The sequence below is a fragment of the Garra rufa genome, chromosome 2 (genome assembly GCF_049309525.1).
Source record: "Garra rufa chromosome 2, GarRuf1.0, whole genome shotgun sequence".
Taxonomy (NCBI): Eukaryota; Metazoa; Chordata; class Actinopteri; order Cypriniformes; family Cyprinidae; genus Garra; species Garra rufa.
This window is the reverse complement of record NC_133362.1, coordinates 31,243,756-31,268,330: the sequence shown is the minus strand read 5'-3', so window position 1 is coordinate 31,268,330 and position 24,575 is coordinate 31,243,756. Positions and strand designations below refer to the sequence as shown.

General features: G+C 36.4%; 1 protein-coding gene across 2 annotated transcripts; it reads right to left on the bottom strand.

Annotated features, from left to right (window-relative positions):
* Positions 1 to 3,401: 3,401 nt before the first annotated feature.
* On the bottom strand, positions 3,402 to 23,470 carry gng2 (guanine nucleotide binding protein (G protein), gamma 2). Of its 2 annotated transcripts, none has more exons than XM_073834107.1 (4): positions 23,340 to 23,470; positions 10,275 to 10,356; positions 4,372 to 4,479; positions 3,402 to 4,275 (listed from the first exon to the last, which is right to left on the bottom strand). In XM_073834107.1, exons 3-4 carry the CDS (start codon positions 4,456 to 4,458, stop codon positions 4,147 to 4,149), a joined length of 216 nt encoding a protein of 71 aa, XP_073690208.1. In that variant the 5' UTR covers positions 4,459 to 4,479; positions 10,275 to 10,356; positions 23,340 to 23,470; the 3' UTR covers positions 3,402 to 4,146. The 2 variants fall into 2 exon arrangements, with proteins under 2 accessions (XP_073690208.1, XP_073690207.1); XM_073834106.1 differs by lacking the exon at positions 23,340 to 23,470 and adding an exon at positions 23,077 to 23,218.
* Between the last annotated feature and the right edge of the window lie 1,105 nt (positions 23,471 to 24,575).

The following is a 24,575-nucleotide window of genomic DNA, read 5'->3' as shown; positions in this document are numbered from 1 at the left end:
TGATATTTACTACTGACACACTACAGCAAAAGATAGAAATAACTGACTAAAAAACATTTTAGCTGGTGTAAATACTAGTGTTCTAATAATGTTGGCCACCACTGTTTTGTTATAAACATCACATGCCTTTTCTACTTTTCAAGATAATATTGGTTGCAATATATTAAAATTCTCTGAAGAGAATTAAAGTGTTAATTTGTGACTTTATACACAGGCCAATTTACACTGAATTATTAAAAAATAGTAATTTCACACACGAACAGGGAAATATGTATTTGAAATAGGATACATTCATTGTTTTTTGTTTTCTGTTTTCCTCAGAGGCACACAAGCTTTTTAATGCCATTGTAGGTACCAAAAGATTACCTCTATGAGTGAACTGTTAATGACCTTAATCGGTATAATGTCCAAGAAACTGTGACATTATACCGCCACCTGCTGTCCTGGACAGAAACTGCTTCTGCTGGAATAGAATTAAAACCATAATCAGAATTTCTTTTGGTAAAACACATAAGGTGGCTCTAAAATAGGATTCTTAAATAGACATGTCAAGATATTAATAAAGGAAAACATTGTAATACTGATGATAGATAGATAGATAGATAGATAGACATTTGGACATTTGATCTTATTTGTGTGGAACGGAAGTGAGTCTCTCATGCTTGCATGTGTTAGCAGACTGTCGTCAGCGCGATCTCCATGGCAATACATCACACACAGTGAGACGCATTCGCGGGAAGCTGACGTGATGACTTTGTTATTTCCCTAAAAAATTAAGCATTCATGTGTTTGTGTACGTGTCTGGGCCAGGCTCTGAGTCACCGTGTCATTGTATGTGTCTGATTAATCAGATGGAAAGATAAATACATCCGACAGATGCATTTTGAAACACGAGTGAAAGCAGAGAACAGCAATGAAGGCAATTTTCGGACTGAGAGTGCTTATGTTATTGTTTATACATTATGTTATTTATGTATTATTTTTATTTAACGTGTGTTTATGTATGTGCATAATGTTTACTTATTGACTACGTGGCATGTGTTGCATAATTTATTTTTAAACGTTTTATCATAACCTTTGTTACGAAACCAAGGCTCCTCCTATGGGCAAGAAAGATCATTGCAACATGGTTAAAGGAACACTCCACTTTTTTTGGAAATAAGCTCATTCTCCAACTCCCCCCGAGTTAATAAATTGAGTTTTACCGTTTTGAAATCCATTCAGCCTTTTTCCTGTTCTGGCGATATCACTTTTAGCATAGCACAGATTACTGAATCCTATTCAGTACATTCAGTACATTCGGCAGGCAACAGAAACAAACAACAATATATATGAAAATAAAATATAAATAAAAAAAATGGCAGCGGGCCAAATTGGCTGCCAGGCCACCGGGAATTGTCCCGGTTCTCCCGATGGCCAGTCCGCCCCTGGTGGCACGGTTCACAAAACCCACGGTTCGGTTCGTAAGGTCACGGTTTTCGGTTCTGTACGGTTCTTGTTTTTATTTTTTTTATTTTAATCTTTAACACTCCAGAAGTTTGTTTTGGCATATGAAATGTAGCTTGATTATACACAATTTAGGATACATTATATAAAAAAAAAGTTTTATCATGTAATCATGCACAAACTGAATTGTACTTGACTTTAAGCACATTATTGAGACCATCTCTGAGGAAAGCTAGGGGAGATTTGATACAGCAATAGAGAAGACATTGATGACATGCTTTTCATTTATTTGGCAAAAACAGGACAATGTGTATCTCCACAGGAATTTATGTGCCTTTTTAGCACATAAAGATTGAACTGAAGAATTAACTTGCATGTCTACCAACACACTGGCGTGATGTCTTCTCAGATGAACTGACAAATTAGAAGTGTTGCCGTTAGCATATTATATGCATTTTCCACAATGCTTGCACACAGTCTCAGTTCGATCTATTCTTTTATTCCCGTCTTCATCATAGGTAACATGAAATCCAAAATGTTCCCACACAACTGACCTGGCTAAGGGGCCGTTCACATGAAGCCTCTTTTGCGCACTCAAGTTTGTTGTTTCAAATGTAGACGCGTGGTATGCGCTCGTAATGGAAGCGACGCGGTGCGACACGCTCGTTTTTTCCAGGCGCGTCCGCGCCGCATCGAGATAAAAACATCTCAACTTTTCAAAATTCCCCAAGCTCACCGCAGGCCATGTGACATGAACCAACCAATCAGCTTCATCCTTTCCTTTAATAAAATTGAAAGCACAGCCAAGTTGGATGAACAGCGTATCATAGCTGGCGCATCCTCCAACTCCGGGCAGCCTTCCTTATCTCTCCCACTTGCCATTTCTACACGTGACGTAACCTGCAGCACTCCACTTTTACTGTCTCTGTGTCTACACACACCTCTTATTTCGCGCAAAAAGGACACTCACGAGGCTACATTGCGCATGCGTTGAACCGTTGAACCGTGCGACGCACACACGCACCGAGCCGAGACAAGCGAACCGAATGGTTCGGTTGTTTTTCATGTACCGTGCCACCCCTAGTACACAACCACCCTACAATGATAAAAAAAAAAATTTATCTTTAAAAGTAATATCTCCTTTTTAAAATCAGTTCATTCTCAGGTTCTTGTCGGTGTGATGGCACACCAACAGAGGCCGCTCCTATGATAGTTGATTGACATGAACGTATTACCTTAGACCCACCCTCACCGAGCTGAAACAGTCCAACTCCAATCTCCATTGTGTCGACTCAGGTGCAGAGGAAGACAAGAATGTCTCAGATTGAGCGATTGAGGTGTTCTGTTGTTGGATGTAATAATGAACATAGCAGTAGTCATTTACTCCCGACATCTGAGCCACTGAAGATACAGAGGATAACATTACTTTTGTTTTTAAAATGAAAGCGCCGATCCCGATCTATATATGGGTCTATTTGTGCGAAACTTTCCTGATGCAGCTTCACCCACAGCAGAAGTGAGTATAAGGGTTTTTATGCATCTTTGCAAATGGCCTTTCTAATATCGTGCTTGTTGGGAAGTTTTGCCACAAAACGCAGCTAAATGAAGCTAAAGTAAACATTAAGGCACATAATCCCACATCAGAGAGGGGCGGGGCGAGCAGAGCTCATTTGCATATAAAGGGACCATGCAATAAAATGAGTTGATTTTTTGCAGAGCTGATTTTGACAAGGTAAAAGGGTGTTTTTTTTAAACTACTATTGAGAATTTTTAACCAAAGTATATTATAGACTTTTCATTAAGACCCTAAAGAATCATATGAACTTGTGGAAAATGGGCATCTGATGACCTCTTTAATGGAAGACATCATAGATCATGGGATGTAGCTGTTGTGGTTGTTTTTTAGATACTTAATTTGATTGGTGGTAACAGTTTGAAAGAAAAAAGACAGCACGTTGTCAGGCTTCATGCAGTTATTATTGATATCACCACAAATATTCAAAACATATAGCACAACACAGCTGAACTTGCTAACATTTTTGTACAAAGAGTAAAAAGAGAACTATGCTTAAGACCAAAAAAGAAAGAAACTTCATTTGCTGTACAGACCAATATTTTTTACCAGCATCTAAAAGATAAGTATTTCATTTTAGGAATATTTGTCGAAACGTGAATTCATTAGAAAAGTTCACTAAACTGTCATTCATTAAATTAAAAAAGAAAAAAAAATGCTGTACCCATAAAAGGTTACAGAAAGCTACCTAAATGGTAGGCGTATAGCAAAAAATAAACAAATAACAGCAATTTTAGTAATCAATGGGTTCTAAGATCAGATCAATGATCACAGCCCACTAAAAATCAATAAAGAAAAATATTTGAATACCTCATCAGAACCACAGAAACCTTTGAATACTTGAATATTTTTCACAACACATCCTGGCTGATCTGCTACAATGACAGTCACTCGTGTTTTTTGCTGCGCTCCCTTCTGAATTTCGACAGATTCTTGTAACTATGCTCAGCTTTGGATCTCAAGGCCACTAGGTGGAGTCAGTGGCTTTAATCAGGGCTCATAGAGAGCTGGGAGAATTGAAGGGTTCTCCACTGCATCTCTCCAGCCCTTGTAAAAAGATCAACATGTTTTATGTCCATGAATGTATCCCAGAGGGAGCAGGTGAGTCCATTGCTGGGCAGCGCTGGTTACAGGATGGCACAGAAGAACTTCTTCTCCCTGAAGGGGTTCTCAGATGCAGGCACGGGGGAAAGAAGGGGATCCTCTTTAGCGTGGGCTTCGCAGTAAGATGTCAGATCTGCCGCTGCCTTGGAGACCTGATGTTGATTCAATGAAAACACAAATAGTCACCAAACAATGCTCAGTGTATTTTCATTCCTAAGCAAGTTAATATGTTTCATTTGGATGCTTACCTTTATCCTGTCGATATTGGCCTCCATCTTGAGCTGCTCCACCAGTTTGCGAGCCTGAGCGATGCTAGCAGTATTGTTGGTGGCCATGAGGCTGCCGGTTCAGGCCTACTGCATTGTAATACACATGGAAGAACAAATTCAGCGTATTTGCAGTTGAGGTCAAAAGTTTACATACACCTTGCAGAATCTGCAAAATGTTAATTCATTTACCAAAATAAAAGCGATCATACAAAATGCATGTTATTTTTTATTTAGCACTGACCTGGATACATAAAAGAAGTTTACATAGTCCACAAGAGAAAATAATAGTTGAATTGATAAACAAAAAATAATGACCCGTTCAAAAGTTCACATACGCTTGATTCTTAATACTTTGTTTTTACCTGAATGATCCACAGCTGTGTTTTTTGGTTTAGTTCATGAGTTTGTATTGAACAGTTAAACTGCTCGCTGTTCTTCTGAAAAATCCTTTAGGTCACACAAATTCTTTGGTTTTTCAGCATTTTGTGTATTTGAACCCTTTCAAACAATGACTGTATGGTTTTAAGGTCCATTTTTTCACGCCTTGTGCCTTCTGTAGCTTTTAAAGGCCAGTATTTATTTATTTTATTTTTTAATTGATATTTAGGCAAAATAAGAAAAATGTACACACCTTCATTCTGTTCAAAAGTTTACACTCCTTTAATATTTGCATGAGTACAGAAACACTCCACCTCATGACGAAAACGTACCTGTGGGAACTTTTTCGCAAGAGACGAAAGTACATATCACTGCAGTTTCCAACAGAAATTAACACTACAGGCAGTAAAACAGCCAGCACTTGTGTTTTCGTATATGATTACAGCTCCATGTGTTTTGCTTTGGCCATATCAAGCTTGCTCAGTAGCTTAGCCGGCACGGAACTGGACTTAGTATGTGGAATCCCTGGGTACGAATCCCATGAAAAAGAACTTCAGCTAAAGTCAGACCATTCTGCTTTTGTTTACAATTTTGAAATTATACAATACTATTTTACATCAAAAACTGCTCATACTATATGTAAGTCATGGTTTGCTACTGGTCTGAATCTGGTTGACAAAGGAAGTCTTGCTGGTGGGGACACTGCCATACTATCATCCTATACTGGAGAACAGCATCAAAAGCACTGATACGGTACCTCACTTCCTATCACATTGTCTGCTTTGACCTATTTAGACTCTATCCACCGTTTTCTTCAACGCGGAATTAAGCCGTAAACAGTAAAACAGTTTGCACTACAAACCAGCGTGTTCATAATTAAAATAATACATTAAAGGAGTCATATTATGCTCTTTTACGAAGTCTTTATTTTGTTTTGGGGGTGCACTAGAACAAGCTCTCATGCTTGGTGGTTAGAAAAATGCATTATTTTTCACATAATTTACATTATTACAATAGCTTTCTCCCCAGGCTGGCACAAATGGCTCGATTAGTTCTGGGTTTGATGAAGGTCCGCCTTCCGAAAAACGAAATGTGTTGTGATTGGATAGCAGTCCCACTGCATTGCAATTGACGAACAGCTTAGAAAGTGTTTCAGTACTGCCACGGCCCTTCCCAAAGCAGCTAGTTCCGTGTACAACTGCGTAAACTAGATTAAAGTGATTCTTACGTTTTAAATATGTATATTTTTCTTACAAAATCACAGCAGATCGCTAAAGGAGGCTTGTACTGATTTATTTGAATGATACTCTAATGGACTGCATTGTGACATCATAGCATCCGGAAAACAAACGTTGTAGTCCAAAGGAGCCGTTGGTTGTAGTTCTTTTAAATTTTTTAAAAACGAAATATCTCCCTTTGGAATGGACTTTGAGTTTGCAGATGTTTTTTTATGCTCAAACATACACACCACACACTGGCTAAAAAAGCATAATAGGACCCCTTTAAAATAACATAGTAAGACACACCAATTTGCAATATCAAGCAAGTTTTGTACAACTAAAAATAGCTGGATGTGGATAAAATCAGAAGCCACACCCATAAAATGTACAAATGACCGCGTCCACTCTTATGGAAAAAAATAAGGTGGATACTTAATTTGGTACACCAACACAGTTAATAGCAAAAAAGCCATATAAATCTTTTGTTTGTTTTTTGCTTCCCTCATAGTTGTACAGTCATCTATATTTAATTTAATTTAAATGTAATATATTAACATATAGGAGTATGAGGTAGAAAATATTATTAGCTTAGTATAAAACCGATAGACATCACTGGATAGTCCCCACCACCGCAGAAAAAGCAAATGTGCGTTTGTGCGCTTCTTTCATATTCATGTGGCTCTGCCATATGGGTATTGATAGCACACTGTGGCACACCTGTCATGACTGTGAGCTCAAAGGTCTGTGGTGTATCAGAGTTTTGAATCTCAGCCGGCTCTCCTGCAGTGAGGTTAAATACAAAGGCCTGCTGCTGAGAGCAAACAGCAGGGGTCACTAGACTATCAGCTGTCACACTGACCTCATTCTAGGTAAACCACTCTAGGTAATGAGCCCAACCCGACTCAACTGAAAAGACAGCAGAAACTTCCTATCTTTTAACAACGTCCAGCATTATTTACTCCACTTATTACTACCACACAAGACATACCTTCCCTTGAGTGTTTATAATGTGAATCTAATTCAATATTCAAGATTTAGTCATTAATGAAATTTAAAATGAGAGGAAACTCCAACTTGGCCTGAAGGAAACAAGTTTAACACGGGCTATTAACTTTCCACTTGTAAACCAATAAAGCCTGCAAATGTAGTCAGTATCTTGACATCCAAATGTTCATGGATAATGTCTTCACTTTGATCACATTATCTACAGTTCTATTTCCTGGTATTATTACATTATGATTCAACAGTTAATGCATCATGTTGTATGCCACTGGAAATAACATCATCAGATCAAAACAAGAGAATAAATACAAATATGTTTAGTTAAAGATTACTGATTATGCATTTGTTACACAAAATTCATTCTAATGAGAATCAACACTCAAAAAAGAGCAGCATCTTCATCCTCAGCTCTAGGTAATCCGTCGCAAAGACTGTTTCATTAAACCTAGTGACCATCCCAGGCATCTTTGCAATGGACCTCAGTTGCTAGGCAACTGAAATACAGAGCGATCTGACAGCAATGAAATGTTCCACTCCTAAAATCAAGGATGGAGCTCACCAAAGGCAACTTTAGACAGGGGACCCCATACATCTGAAGAGTTCAGAGAGGGGACAGCTTCAGCACACTGCCTACCTCTGTAAATCAGGCCTAAAGAGACATTTACAGCCAGGAGAGAGACATCGACACAAATCCAGGGTGGAGTCTGTGTTTAAAAGCCATTTTAGATTGCAGTCTCTATTTGTCTTCCGGGAGCTCAGAACTTTACCTTATAGGGGGTCAGAGAGAGGGGGATTAAGACTCGGGAGACTAAAGGAGAATGTCAGTGATAGGAAAGAGAATAGTGCCAGTAACTTTAAGAGTGTGGAGCCTGCTGATATACAGTCCGTGTGGAACGTGATGTGAAGTGTTGAGACGTCTACCGCCAGTTAACCCTTTACTGCAACCCTCTCAATGTGGTCTAACCCAGGGGCTTTCAAACTGGGAGCTGGGGGTCAAAAATATACAGTTGAGGTCATAAGTTTACATACACCTTGCAGAATCTTCAAAACATTAATTACTTTACCAAAATAAGAGGGATCATACAAAATGCGTGTTTTTTTTTTTTAATTTAGTACTGACCTCTTTACCACAAGAGAAAATAATAGTTGAATTTTTAAAAATGACCCCGTTCAAAAGTTTACATACGCTTGATTCTTAATACTGTGTTGTTACCTGAATGATCCACAGCTGTGTTTTTTTTTTTGTTTAGTGATAGTTGTTCATGAGTCCCTTGTTTGTCCTGAACAGTTAAACTGCCCGCTGTTCTTCAGAAAAATCCTTCAGGTCCCACAAATTCTTTGGTTTTTCAGCATTTTTGTGTATTTGAACCCTTTCCAACAATGACTGTATGATTTTGAGATCCATCTTTTCACACTGAGGACAACTGAGGGACTCATATGCAACTATTACAGAAGATTCAAACGCTCACTGATGCTTCAGAAGGAAACACGATGCATTAAGAGCCGGGGGTATAAACTTTTGAACAGAATGGAGATGTGTACATTTTTCTTATTTTGCCTAAATATCATGTTTGTTTGTTTTTCATTTAGTACTGCCCTTCGGAAGCTACTGAAGATACTCACATGTTTCCCAAAAGACAAAATAAGTAAAATTTACCCTGACCTTCAAATTCAGTAAGTTTTCATCCCCTGGCTCTTAATGCATTGAGTTTCCTTTTGAAGCATCAGTGAGCATTTGCACCTTCTGTAATAGTTGCAGTCTATGCAAGGACAACTGATGTGAAAATCTCAAAATCATAATCATACAGTCATTCATGGAAAGGGTTCAAATATACAAAAATGCTGAGAAATCAAAGAATTTGTGGGACCTGAAAGATCCCACACTCATCTTTGTGTATGAGCACCCCCTTTTTTGGTAAAAAATAATTAACATTTAGCAGATTCTGCAAGGTGTATGTAAACTTATGGCCTCAACTGTATATATATGACAAAGTTAACAGGTTGACATATTAATGAAATATGTTTAATGCAACAATTTCTACAATTTTTACAATTCTTAAACACTGCTTAATGTGTTAATCTATTTTATTCTAGTAACAGCCATAGTTTATAACATATCTACATGAATTTTCAAAGTTATTAGAGATTTCTTTTAAAAGTACTGAATGTATAATAATAATAAATGTCTAAATTAGAAATCCTATAATTAATTTCAATTATTTTATTCCACTAACAGCTCTACACTGTAAAAAATGGTGGGTTAAAAACAACCCAGTGCTGGGTAAAATATTGACAAACCCAGCATTTGGGTTTTGACCCAGCGGTTGGGTTAAATGTTTAAAATGTAAATAAATATACCTGTAGGTCATTTTGTGGACATAAATTCTAATCTGTATGAAACTCCATATGAATTATTTATATAGCAAATGTCTCTTTTAAAATCCTCTTTTTTAAGAATTAAACAGCTAATAATACTCTATTCAGTATGAAAAAACAAGACTTTTTGTCACATTAGTACATTGGTTAATTTAGTACAACATAAAAAGTACAAAAAAGTACAAAGATTGAACATTTAACCCATCCACTGGGTCAAAACAACTTTATAGCTAGATGCATTTTTTTTAGATGCATGGGGATCATCATATTTAGGGGTCAACAGCCAGTTTTCACTGTTGTAACTTCAGTCACTTTGTTCGACTTTAAAAATGCACATAAATATCACTATTGATTTGTCCATCAGAAGACTGATCTGTTAGGGGCCTATAAAGCCGCATGTATATATTTGAAGAAGTGCAGGGGGAGCTCATTTAATCTGTATCCCCAGAGAGAGGGCCATATGTGTGCCATTTACCCAACTCTGCCACATTTCTACAGGGGCAGGAAGGCCAGCAGGGAAATGGAAGTGCCACTGCAGGGGCCATTTGAAGAGTCTGTTATAATGCAACACAACAAGAATAATCAAGGTGTAATATCGAGTCTCCCCTAGCAGAGAGACTTCCTCTTGATGGAACATTCTAAACTAGAACTGCAACGTGTGAAAATGGATGGCCTCGGCCTTACCGCAAAAAAACACAGCACTATGAAATTTGAAAGATGGCATGATTATTGATAAACCTACTAATGGTTCAAACACTCCCACCCACAAACTTATCAGCACAGCTGTCTGATAGCAAGTAACGCTCTGTTACACGAATAGACTACCACATTTTTTTTGTGCTGCATACAGAGGGTGTTATCAGTGTGTTTGTTTCTCCTTTTACATATTTTCTTTCTAGCTCTCACCTTAATTTGGACTCTTTTCGCCTTCTGCCTGTTTCGTTGGTCTTCAAAAGTGAGTTGACCTCCTGTGGTGATTCTTCAGCCTCTGTTGAGAAAGCAAGCCATGCAGTTAGAGTCCATATGTTCAATAGCCCGGCTGCAGCTCAAGGCCGTTTGTGTGCATGTGTAAGTGTGTGTGTATATGTGTGTGTGTGTGTGTGTGTGTGTGTGTGTGTGTGTGTGTGTGTGTGTGTGTGTGTGTGTGTGTGTGTGTGTGTGTGTATGTGTGCATGTGCTGGTCGAGGGGTTTAGAATGTCACACCTTTCCCAGACTGTTTGCACTGAGAAACATTCCAGACCTGACTGAAGTTTATCTTATACGCCTATACAAAAGCCCAGCCTGCACTATCAGAACAAAAACAACCGAACAACTGACTTAAGTGTGATGATAACACATTCAGTCGATGGCTATGATTTTTTTTTAAAGATACAGCGGTGTTGTAAAGAACTTTTCAGAGTACAGATTGGTCTTCCTGTATTTCCACCCCACCTTCCCTGTTTCTCTTCCTCTGTCTGTCTCTGTCAATGTGATAAATGGGCCAATTACTCTGCTAGAGCTGCTCTGCAGCAGCAGGGAATTCCACTATTGTGAATCACTTCCACACAGAACGTTCCAGCAACATTTAATCTCTCCACGTCTCTACTGTCTCAGTGGACAGCAGCACCAAAATATTTAAACAAAATCAGCGTCCGCCGCAAGTTGGTAGGAACTGAGTCATCCTGTTGCTGTAATACTTTGTTTTTGAACTGAACTAACACTCTCGCACTTAAGTTTCACTGAAGGTAAAATGACTATGATAACGCAGGAATGAGGAACAAGAGGAGTATCGTCATGCTTTAATATAAAACACCAGTCACATATCCACCTACCTACAAGCCACCAGCTCACTGCTTGTGGAAAGGCATACTCGCATTTTAACTAAATTGTTTGGCTGTCCAATGTCTCTTGACAACATATAGTAACAACAAAGAAAAATGGTAGCAATCCATTGTAAGAAGGGCAGTTTAAACAAACTAAATGATTGGAGAAGTCTGGCATATGTTACCAGAGAAATCAGGGTTGCTTTCTTACAAAAGAAAAAAATATTTTACAAAATTACAAGGTCACAATGGGATCAATAAATCACATTTGTGACCCTGGACCACAAAACTAGTCGTAAGGGTCATTTTTTTAATTAACACAATATTTGTCTGAGATACAACTATTTAAAAATCTGGAATCTGAGGGTGCAAAAAAATCTAAATATTGAGAAAATCGCCTTTAAAGTTGTCCAAATGCACATTATTAATCAAAAATTAAGTTTTGATATAATTGTGGTAGGAAATTTACAAAATATCTTCATGGAACATGATCTCTACTTTATATCCTAATAGTTTTTGGCATAAAAGAAAAATGAATACTTTTGACCCATACAATGTATTTTTGGCTATTGCTACAAATATACTCGTGTTTCTTAAGACTGATGTGTTACTGGGTCACATTTGAAAAATAGGTAAAGTGAATGTCCATTTTATGCCAAAATTAAATCATCTTAAGCTAATTTTCTAGTCTTAGTTGGTCTGTTGACTGGTTTTAGGTGACCATCTCAAATCATAACCTTAATCAAAACCTTAAACCATCCCTAGTTGAAAAAATATACTACAGTGTATTTGAAATACACTGTAGTATATTTTGTGCTAAGTATACTACAAATATATTTATGTGCTTAATAAATGCCCTGAAATTGTACTTCTGGTGTACTAAACCTGCTAACCTTAATGCTTAACTTTTTGTGTGCTTAATGCTCTTTAATTGTGCGGAAGTAGTGCTGAGGTCCAACTGAGAATATACTTAAGTATATTTGATTGTGCTAAAGTTGCACTATTGCAAGTATACTTTAGGTACACTTTAAATATCTTGCATCTAAAGACTGATATTATACAGAGGTCATACAATCCTTATTAATAGTGATATTAAAACACATTTTAGGCTTAATATTAAGATATATGCATTGTGCTTTGTGCTTTGTGCAATAAAAAAATACTCCAAATAAAGTTTAATTATAATTTTATATTAGTAAGTCTTTCATAATATTTCAGTAAATGTGACCCTGGATGACAAAACCAGTCATAAGTCGCTGGGGTATATTTGTAGCAATAGCCAAAATTGTATGGGTCAAAATTATCGATTTTCTTTTATGCCAAAAATCATTAGGATATTAAGTAAAGATCATGTTCCATGAAGATATTTTGTAAATTTCCTACCATAAATATATCAAAACGTAATTTTTGATTAGTAATATGCATTGCTAAGAACTTAGTTTGCACAAATTTTAAAGGTGATTTTCTCAATATTTACATTTTTTGCACCCTCAGATTCCAGATTTTCAAATAGTTGTATCTCGACCAAATATGGTCCTATCCTAACAAGCCATTTGTCAATGGAAAGCTTATTTATTCAATTATTTATTCAGTTTCAAAAAGTTACCCTTATGACTGGTTTTGTGGTCCAGGGTCACAAATGTTAATGGATTTGAAAGTATACTTAGTATTAAATAAATGTATTTGAAATAAATTATGGCATAGTTTTTTTTTTTTTACTAGGGATCTAGGGATATAAGACCAATAATCTTTGGCTAGTTCATAAAGTATTCAAATGTTTTCAACTGTTGCTTGGTCAACCCTACCACCAACAAGACATTCAATGGCATTTGTGTTCACAGCCAATTTTACTTCTGTAATGTGGCACATTTCCATGTGAAACATGATATTCAACAAAAGGAATGTAGAACAGACCTTGATTTTATTCATTGTGAATTAGTGAACTAACTGAATTGTGAAAAGTGAGCTTACATTACATACATTCTTCAATAATTGCATGTTTCTAAAATGCTTTTAAAAGTACCCATTTATCTATTGTTTAACATTATCCAATAGTCTGGATGGGATAAGTTACAAGTAATTTTGATGAAAGATTATGAACAAACTTTCTTGACGAAAAACAGGCATAAAAAACCTAATGTGCATTAAGAAAATAAACACGGTCCATTTTTATGTCATGTTGACATCTGCACATCTACGGGCTTCTCTATAGAAACATATAAGATTGACTTTATATAACTATGACACAAAGTTTTACACGTCGTTGTTGTACATATAATGTCAGTTCAGAAATTAAATGTCCAGTAAAAGGTAAAAGCTTTAGCTTATTCCTACAAACTCTTTAAAAGGCTTTCAAATCAAAATTTCATTGATCTTTTGACATAAAAGAGGTCACTGTACTATAAAAACATCCTGTAAGTTTCAGAACTCAACACTTTCAGGTTAGTCTAAAAACAACTTATATTGAAGCCAGTTTGCCAAAAACAACAGGTTGTGGAATGTGCCACTTTATGACGCAATAGTGTGGCTAAACACCGCCTCCTCAAAAGAAGATAAACACCTGCTTCTACATCGCTGCCTGTTTAGCCCCGCCCACCAATTCACAAACATAGTGGTAAATAACGCGAGCGGCAAACGCAGAAATGATAAAGATAGCTCTGAAGACAGCAAGGTGCTGTGCAGTGCCAAGTTGTGGAAAAACACAGGCTTTGCAGTGCCTTCTTTCTGATCCCAATGTTAGGAAAGAACGGATGAACTTTATTTTTAATGATGTTCCAGACTGCGTCAGTAATTCGCGTCAGCCACGGATTCGTTTACAAACAAGGCACAATTCAACGCAGAGTTTTCGGAAATATTGAAACTACGAGACGATATTGGATCTGACAGTGATGTCACAAGTGTGAGTAACTGTTTTTTTATTACTTGGTCACTATTGCTTCATCTATGAAGGATGTAGGTCAAACATACACAACTGTTAGTCAATCATAGCAGTGGGCGTTTTTTTCAAAGTCTACAATCCACCACGCCTATTCAAACAGAGTGTTCTGATGAGGGTGGTCAAAATTACTAAATTATGATGTTTTCTAATGGCAAAATCATGATAACATTAAAAGTGGACATTAGAGAACAGTACAAAAAAAAAAAAAAAGGCGTTTCGTGACCCCTTTAAGTTTTTTTATTGTGACGCGTGCTAGAGTACTCTGCATCATAAGCTACGGATAAAGTTAACTATACGTCACATTAGGCATACATATGGAGCTGGTTATGTGGTGCAAAATGTATTCCTTTACAAATCATCCACTAACAAAGTGTTTTATTAATCGTTAGACTACGGTGCCATTGAATGCTTGAATCTGATTGGCTGACGAACGTTCTAGAGGTGTGCATTATTTTCAGGGAAACACGCGGCGAACGTAGTTCCAGGCAGCTCTTGACCGCATTACATGTCTACATCACTTTGCCACATGATTTCAGTTATTTCCAAGATCCTTACACCTTAAAATAGCAAAATAACCAAAACCCACAACGACACTGGCCAAACAAATAAATACAGTAAACAATAGGATAAAAACGACAGATTATTATGTCCGGAAAGCACATACTCTATTTCTCCCACTCCCTCCCTTACAGACGCATACACACACATACAGTCAGCACACACGTGAACATACACTGCTCTGACGAATAACAACTTATTCGTAAGAAAAGTAACCTACTATTAGTAGAGACACTAGGCGTGTTTCCATTACAGACTTGCGCAAAACTTTAGCGATATTTTATAAATGTCGATTAAAAAGTATTACAAAATGACGGCGTTTCTATTAACTGATGTTATGCAACGAAAGCATATTTTTAAGTCATGGAAACGGATTTTTGTGGGATTTTGGCTGTTTTTAATCGAATGTGACCTGTTTTGCGAAAAAGCCGTTTCCATTGCTGTTTTGCGAAATATTCCTTTTTTGAATTGCCTGAAAAGCCACCACATGTGAGTGTAAAAACTTTTTTGTGATATATGGGAGTTTTTGTGCAATTGACGCGTTTCCATTAGGCGCATTTTCAATTCGCAGTTTCAATTTGCACAATTTAAGGGATAATAGAAACACAGCTACTGTTGCAGATCACTTTTGGTAGATGCACAGAGGTAATTCACGAGCTTAAAGGAGTAGTTCACTTTCAGAACAAAAATTTACAGATAATGTACTCACCCCCTTGTTCAAGATGTTCATGTCTTTCTTCAGTCGTAACGAAATTATGTTTTTTGAGGAAAACATTTATGATTTCTCTCCATATAATGGACATCTATGGTGCCCCCGAGTTTGAACTTCCAAAATGCAGCTTCAAAGAGCACTAAACGATCACAGCCGAGGAAAGAAGGGTCTTATCTAGCCAAACAATTGGTTATTTTCTAAAAAAAAAGAGCTTGGATCATTTAGAGCCTTTTGAAGTTGCATTTAAACTGCATTTTGAAAGTTCAAACTCAGGGGCACCATAGAAGTCCACTATATAGAGAGAAATCCTGAAATGTTTTCCTCAAAAAACATAATTTCTTTACGACTGAAGAAAGAAAGACATGGACATCTTGGATGACAAGGGGGTGAGTACATTATCTGTAAAAAAAAAAATTCTGAAAGTGAACTACTCTGTCTGTCTTTCTGTCTAAACTTCATTATTAACTGCATATTTTGCTATATACTATATATGTCTAAAATGATATTTTGGAATTAGCAAAGGAGGCACTGGATGAGATGCGCAAGAAATGAATCCTACTCACAATAGCGTTTTAAGGACAAAAAATGGATGAATTCTTTGAAATATATCATCTGATCGATGTCTTGATGTGTGGTAACCGTAGTATAACAGATTGGTCCATTGAATTCTTAGAAAATAATGCACACTGCTTCACATTATGGCTGCATGGTGTGCATTATTTTCTAAGAATTTGTGAATTATTCCTTACATAATCTGTACCTGTATTCATAATTTACAATCAAACCAAAATGTATTCAGACACCTTCAACATTTCTCACATTATCACAGTTTATTTGCTATAGTTTAGAAAATAATAAAATAAAAGAATAAAATATGACAAGAACTCTAAACAGGTAAACTGTGTCAGAACAAATTAATCTTGATAATCACAAATGAATTACAGTCAAACCAAAATGTATTCAGACACCTTCAAAATCTCACATTATTCTCATATTATCACAGTATATTTACTATAGAAAATACTAATAAAATATGACAAGAACTCAAGTGTTAAACTGTGTCAAAAAATCATCTTGATGATGTCAGATAACTTTGATAGAAAGGTATGTAACAAACAGTGTCAAATCTAATTTTTGGTCCCAAATTTTAATCAGTGTCACTGGTAGTCCACTGTATGAAGATTATTTGGGGTATAATATGTCACAGTTTACTTTATTTTGCTATCCTCACTTACATAAATGAACTATAGTGCCCTGCACCCACTAGTAAAAAAAAGTATGAAATGACTGTATATAAAAAGAAATAAAAGTTCTTGGTGTTTTTTTCTGCCACCGGTGTTCTTTTCAGCTGGAAACTTTAGTGAACTCCCTGTACAGGTACGTTTTTTGGACTTTTACAACAACAAAGATAGAGGCACATTTTTTCCAATGATCCTATGTTGCAACATTCTCGCCAGGCCTCAGCAGACACTAGTCAGTTTAATAATTCATCCACTGAGCCCCAGATGGTACCAAGAGCGTGTGAGTGTGTGTGTCTGTGTGTGTGTGAAGAGAGAGACAGATTTATAATGCTTTTCTGCTTTCACTCCAGGGGTCCCCTAGTAGGCACTGACCCTGACACCAGATCTCAAGACTCAAACCAAGCCTGTCACTCCGTTTCGCCGACCACTAACATCTACCACACACTGGAGATTTAATCAGCACATCCTGCAGACAGTCTCAAAAACCTCCCACGTAACCCTGACATGAGCTACCACCCTACAGGTTTAAATATGAAAGGTCTTTGACTCTGAAATATCAGTATATAAAGTTTTGCTCCATGGTTTGTTTCCTGTGGTGTCCTGGTGCCTTATCAGTCTGTTCTCATGTAAGATTCAGTCTTATAAACAAAAGACTAGCCTCCCCTCATGTGTTATGAGTTAGGGAAGCTACAGGCAATTCTCCATGAATGTAGCAACAGGCTAACCCTCATACAATATTCGATAACATAGGTCATAAAACATTATAAATCAAAATTAAAATGTATTTAGATAAAGGATGAGAACATTTGGGATTATCAAGACGTGTGGGTTTTAATGAAACAGGAGCTTGTGTGTGTACAGTGGGTTAAAATTACTTCCTGCAGAATCTGCCACTTAGCCAAGAGCAACACCCAAGGTTCCCGGAGAGTTAACAATATTCCAAACATCCGGGGCTGTATTCTCTACTTTCAACAAAGTCATGTGTATATACTAAAATGTACTCTCACACAGAGTTCTTGGTGTCCCCTTATCAATACATACAAGGCTTTTCCCTCGCCATGTCACTTTAATCACTAATTCAGAGTTTTCAGTTTCACTAAAGATGTAAAGGTGGCCATAATAAACTACACACAGCTTCATATTACAAACAAACCTTTATAGTTTTTTTTAAATGCACTACCAGTCAAAAGTTTTTGAACAGTAAGATTTATGTTTTTCTAAAGAAGTCTCTTCTGCTCACCAAGACTGCATTTATTTGATCCAAAATACAGCAAAAGCAGTGATATTGTAAAATATTTTTGCTATTTAAAATAATTGCTTTCTATTTGAGTATATTTTAAAATGTAATTTATTCCTGTGAGCAAAGAGGAAGTTTTAGTATTATTACTCCAGTCTTCAGTGTGGCATGATTTGCTGTTCAAGAAACAATTTTTTATGATTATTATTAGTATTTAAAAGAGTTGAGCATATTTTTCAGGATTCTTTGATAAATGGAAAGATCCAAAGAAGCTTTGTAACATTATACACTGAACTATTCAAATGCTTGGAATCAATATATATATATTCAATATTTTTAATTTAATTAATTAATACTTTTATTTAGCAAGGATGCTTTGAATTGATTAAAAGTGGGGATAAAGACATTTATAATGTTACAAAACTGAATCTACAAAATCTATTTCGGATAAATGCTGTTCTTCTAAACTTTCTATTCATCAAAAAAAACTGAAAAATTCTACTCAGCTGTTTTCAACATATTAATAATTAATGTTTTTTGAGCAGCAAATCAGAATATTAGAATGATTTCTGAAGGATCATTTGCTAAAATTTTAGCTTTTAGCTTTGAAATCAGAAATAAATTACATTTTAAAATATATTAAAATAAAAATTTCGAAATTATGCTGTTTTTGCTGTATTTTGGATCAAATAAATGCAGGCTTGGTGAGCAGAAGAGACATAAAAAACATTACAAATTTTACTGTTCAAAAACTTTTGACTGTTAGTATAAAGTAAATATGTCAGATTTTCATTATAAAATATATATTTGTTTTGTGTTTCTTATGATGATTCCATGATCCTTTAGTGTAAGGAGGTCCACATAGTGAAATTTCATCAGGATTTTGTCCCCAAAGTAGCACACACAGGCACACACTCATACAAAAACATGTCATAAAACAACTTTCAGCTGTAGTCTGAAATAAGGTGGGGAAAAGATGCCTGGTGTGAGTATTAGTCAGAGTGGTTGAGTCTACAAACAGAGCATGAAGTCATTTTCTCCTTCATGAGAATACCCTCTCTCTCTCTTTCTCTTGCTCCACATATTCACTCACTGTCTCTCTTAGAATGGAGTAAAAGGATGAAAGAGTTTGGCTATGCTTCTCAGGAAAGAGCGGAAAAATAATAAATGGAAGAAATTTAGTTCAGCTTTTAACAAAGACCTTTGTCTCACACAGCTGTTCATACTTATACACACACCCGCACCAGTACACACACTCCAGACAGCACCAGATCCACCCACTCTGAACAGTGAACTGTAAGATGTGTGCTGGGGTCGCTCTTATATTATTCACATCTATTCAAGGACCTCTCCACCCCCTATTCTTTCTCTTTGAACAAAAACACTTATCCATAGTAATGCTCTTATTCCACACAAAATTACACATAGACACATACTTCAGAAGAGCGTATCATAAACACAGGGCTCAGCAATAAGGATGGCTCAGGGGCAGTGTTTCAAATATATCACTAAGAAATATTTGTTGGTCATAGATGCACGCGTGTTTTTATGTCTTCCTAATGTTTTAAAACACACACATTGGTTGTTTATTAGTACTTTTAAAGCACATATTAAGGGTTAATTCACCCAAAAATTAAAATTCTGTCATTAATAATTCACCCTCATGTCGTTTCAAACTCATAAGACCTTTGTTCATATTTGGAACACAAATGAAGATATTTTTGATGAAATCCGAGAACTTTCTGACCCTGAATAGATGTCAACAGAACTGACATGTTCAAGGCCCAGAAAGGTAGTAAAGATATCAGTAAAACAAAACTAACAACTTTCTTCAATAATTTCTTCACTTTCGTGTCAGTTGGAAACATTTTAGTTGCGTTGCTGTCTATGCAGGGTCTGAAAGCTGTCGAATTTCATCAAAAATATCTTTATTTGTGTTCCGAAGTGGAAATAAAGGTCTTATGGGTGCCAATACACCCCCCACCCCTTTTTTTAAAGGAGTAGTTCACTTCCAGAATTTACAGGTAATGTACTCACCCACTTGTCATCCAAGATGTTCATGTCTTTCTTTCTTCAGTCGTAAAGAAAATGTGTTTTTTAATAAAAACATTTCAGGATTTCTCTCCATATAATGGACTTCTATGGTGCCCCTGAGTTTGAACTTCCAAAACGCAGTTTAAATGCAGCTTCAAAGGGCTCTAAAGATCCCAGCCGAAGAAGAACGGTCTTATCTAGCAAAACGATCTGTATTTTCAAAAAATATATGTATTTTTTTTTATACTTTTTAACCTCAAACACTCATCTTGTCTAGCTCTGCATGAACTCTGTGTATTCCAGTTCAGTCATTTGAACTTCTTTGCATGTTCACTTTGTAAACACAGGGTTGGGACTTCTGCAGCAATGTTGGGCGATTTTGAAGTTCGAGGAGAAAATGAGATCTGAGTTTTTCGACATACCCATCTGTCTTTGATAAAATACACAGACATGCAGAGCTAGACAAGACGAGTGTTTGAGGTTAAAAAGTATATAAATTTTAATTTTTTAAAGAAAATAACAGATTGTTTCGCTAGATAAGACCCTTCTTTCTCGGCTGGGATCTTTTAGAGCCCTTTAAATCTGCATTTAAACTGCATTTTGGAAGTTCAAACTCAGGGGCACCATAGAAGTCCACTATATGGAGAAAAATCCTGAAATGTTTTCCTCAAAAAACATAATTTCTTTACGACTGAAGAAAGAAAGACATAAACATCTTAGATGACGAGGGTATGAGTACATTATCTGTACGTTTTTGTTCTGGAAGTGAACTACTCTTTTAATGCATGCTGTATACAGTACATAAACATTTTCAATTGATAAGATAAAAAAGCAATATTTGATTTTTATGCAAAGAGTTTCTAAAGATTTTTTTTCATTGTTTTTTAAAAAGTAATACAATGTAACAGTACTGAACACCACTGTATGTGTGTGTGACAAGGCCAATGCATTAAAACCATTCAGTTTAATCACCGTTCTATATTAATGCGCTGCTTTAATTGACCCGCGTACACACACATACACCACTCGCAAACAGTAAGATTTAGAAGCTCATAAAGTTGTTGTCAGCGCTGCCCCGCGACTTTTATTAATCGATACTGAATCGCTATGTTATATTTCTCATCAAAGAGGGTGGTAAAATCAACTTTATTAAGTAAATATTACGTAAAGATCATGTTCCATGGAGATATTTTGTAAATTTCCTACCATAAATATATATATATATATATATTTATATATAAACTTAATTTTTGATTAGTAATATGCATTGCTAAGAACTTCATTTGGACAATTTTCTTTGGTGATTTTCTCAATATTTAGATTTTTTTGCACCTCCAGATTCTAGATTGATATATGAATCTCAACTTTAAAAAATGTACCAATTTACTAATTTGGTCCAGGTTCACATTTAGTTATTAGTGAATATTTGTTCCCATATAAACACACACAGGAAGTGTCCTCATAAATCATATTTACGTTGTAGTACCTATGTCATTATACACATTTGTGTCCTAAAAACCATACCAGAACACACACAAACTAAGTAATACATGGCTAAATAAATTGGTTTTGTGTGATGTATAAATTTTATTTTACGGTGATCTCTAATTATTTGAATGTGACTATTGTGTGTGGCTAGTATATTATAGTATGACCATTTACAAGTCTTGAAAATTATCATATTTTGCACTATTAACAATTGTTTCAAGTAAACATTTGTGCATAAATGCCAAGCTTTCTTGGAGTTACATAAAAAAAAAATTACAGCTTTAAAATATGCAGTCAAACCAAAATGTATTCAGACACCTTCAACATTTCTCTCATTAGGACAGTTTATTTGCTACAGATTAGAAAATGATAATAAAATACGACAGGAGCTCAAGAGTTAAACTGTGTCAGAACATTTTCATCTTGATAATGTCCGATAACTTTGATAGAAAGGTATGTAACAAAACATGGTCAGGTCAAAGTGTCAAATCAAATTTTTGCTCCCAAATTTTACTGGTAGTCCACTACATGAAAAATGTTTGGGTATAATATGTCACAGTTTACTTTATTTTGCTAGCCTCACTTACATAAATGACCTACAGTGTTCTGCACCCACTAATAAAAAAAAATCAAAAATTAAATCTGGTGTCTGAATAATTTTTGTTTTAACTCTATACATTGGTGTGGCCAGTAAAAGTTTGGACAGGGCAAGTACAAATCTAATGGCCTGACTATTAACTACTACTGGCTATCTACATTATAAAGGGTCAACATTGCATAATAAGTGTTTTTGACATGCAGACTGCCTTAATAAAGAAAAATGGATGAATTAAATAAATAAAGACCCACCAAACCAAGAAGCATCAAGTATGACACATACATTCAATATGTATTTCATCTATCCTGTGCTATCTGACAAAGTACTACTAATGCATTCAGACTAGATGATTATATGCTCTAATAAGAATCTGTTTATTGTACGTGAGTTATATATTGACATCCAACCCGAGCTCAGCCTGCCGTACTGTAGAGAGGAACCTTCCGCAAGAACAAGCACTGTTCTAGAGTCATCATCACAATACTCTGGGGACTCCTGGGGGATTCCTCTCAAATATTCAACCCCCTCTCTCTCCTTCTGCCATTTCTCCATCACTCTCTTCTCTCTCCAGCATCTTCTCCCTCCCCTCCCCCACGCTCTCCTCCACTTTCATCCCCCCATCTCTGGCAGCTTTTACCCCAAACAGATGCTCGGTGCTCCTCATATGCACACCTGACCAAAAAAGGCATTTCTGCACTACATTACACCACGTAAATTACAAATCCCCGTGCTACGTGCTAACAAACACATCCTCTGGTAAGTCACAAGCAAGCATATTCGTCCCCAGAGCAATTTAACACTGATTTAGACTGACACACATGCAATGGCTGTGGACAAGCCTTGCGTCCATGCAAGACTAGTCAGATAGAACAAACACACCCATCCTCACACACAGCAGAAAAAGAAAACTGACAATAATCTAGTGCAGGTTATAATGAAAACATAAGTAAACACACGTAGATATGTCAAAACTGTTTTTTTCTTCAAATAATCACATGTGATTTCATTTAGACAGCTTGCCCCACTGACACATCTTCACGCAAAAACAGAATCTGGTCTTTCTGATTAAAATAAGCTCATGAAAAGATTTTCCACTCACCTTCTCAATGTATGTACAATCTTCAGTGACACAAGAACTGTATGTTAACAGTAGCACACATACACTCCTTGTTCTGACACTCTGGCACCCACACATACACACACACTCGCCGCCTGCTACACCACCCCAGCTGACAGCCTTCCTCTCACTCCGCCCATCAACTAGTGGAATCGCTCAGGAAGCCAGCTGAAAGCCACTTCCTCTTGCTCCCAAACACTCACAAAGACATTGTTTAAAAAGAAAAAAAAAAACAGATTATTTACCTGCTGCCTTCCCAGTCAGAGCATTTCAATGGCTTTTAGACAGATTCTAGTGCACTGAAGCAGCAGTGTGTTGTTTGCGCTCTCTGCTCTTTGGCTCCTGTGCATGCATGTGCAGAGGTTCTTGCACAGAGCTGACAAGGAACACAGATAAATATCCACAACTTCCCCTCCCCCAAACCATGTGTATGTGCGTCTAAAAGAAAGAGAGCGAGAGAAAGAGAGAGAAACCCTCCCTTTCAGAGTCATTGTGCGCACACACGCACAGCCCGAGCTCCTGTAATCAAAAGCTTAATCTTCAGTCTCACGATATTAGAGCGACTGAAGATTAAAAAAGGAATTGCAACTGGCAACCCTTCAATAAACACACAGTTACAGTGGAGGTTGAGGTGATGGTGTGTTAGCAGATGTGTGTGTAACTGGTGCTGGTCTATATTTGGAAAGTAAAACAGTTACTCTGGTGTGTCTCTTGAGATCTAGTCTAGGGTAATTGCAAGTTGAGCATTGCAGGTCACCAGCATGTGTTGTGTTTTGGATGCTGGGCTTCAGCATTGGGATGCTGCTGTGCTGGTCACCAGGGTTTCTAACTAGCTTGATCTGCTTGACTTCCTTGTTTAGCCAAAATCAATGCTGGTTAATCAGACTATCACTGGTGAGCATGCTGAACCCGTAGCTATAGAATAGCATCAAAACAGTATTTTCTGGATTAAATAAGCATGGAAATCCATAATGGTGTGAGCTGTTCTTTTCTATGGGAACCTGCATCAGTCAAAAGTTTTTTGTGAAGATTTTTAATGTTTTTAATGTCTCTTCTGCTTACCAAGCCTGGATTTATTTGATCCGAAGTACAGCAAAAAGTATACAATTTTGAAATATTTTTACTATTTAAAATAACTGTTTTCTATTTGAATATATTTTAAAATGTAATTTATTCCTGTGATTTCAAAGCTGATTTATTAGCATCATTACTCCAGTCACATGATCCTTCAGAAACATTCTAATATTCTGATTTGCTGCTCAAGAAACATTTTTAATATTATTAATATTCAAAACAGTTGAGATTTTTTTTTTTCAGGATTCTTTGATGAATCGAAAGATCCAAAGATTAGCATTTATCTGAAACAAAAAGCTTTTTTTGTAACATTTGCAACAAAGAAATTATAGAAATAATACTTTTATTTAGCAAGGATGCTTCAAATTGATCAGAAGTGATGATAAAGACATTTGTAATGTTACAAA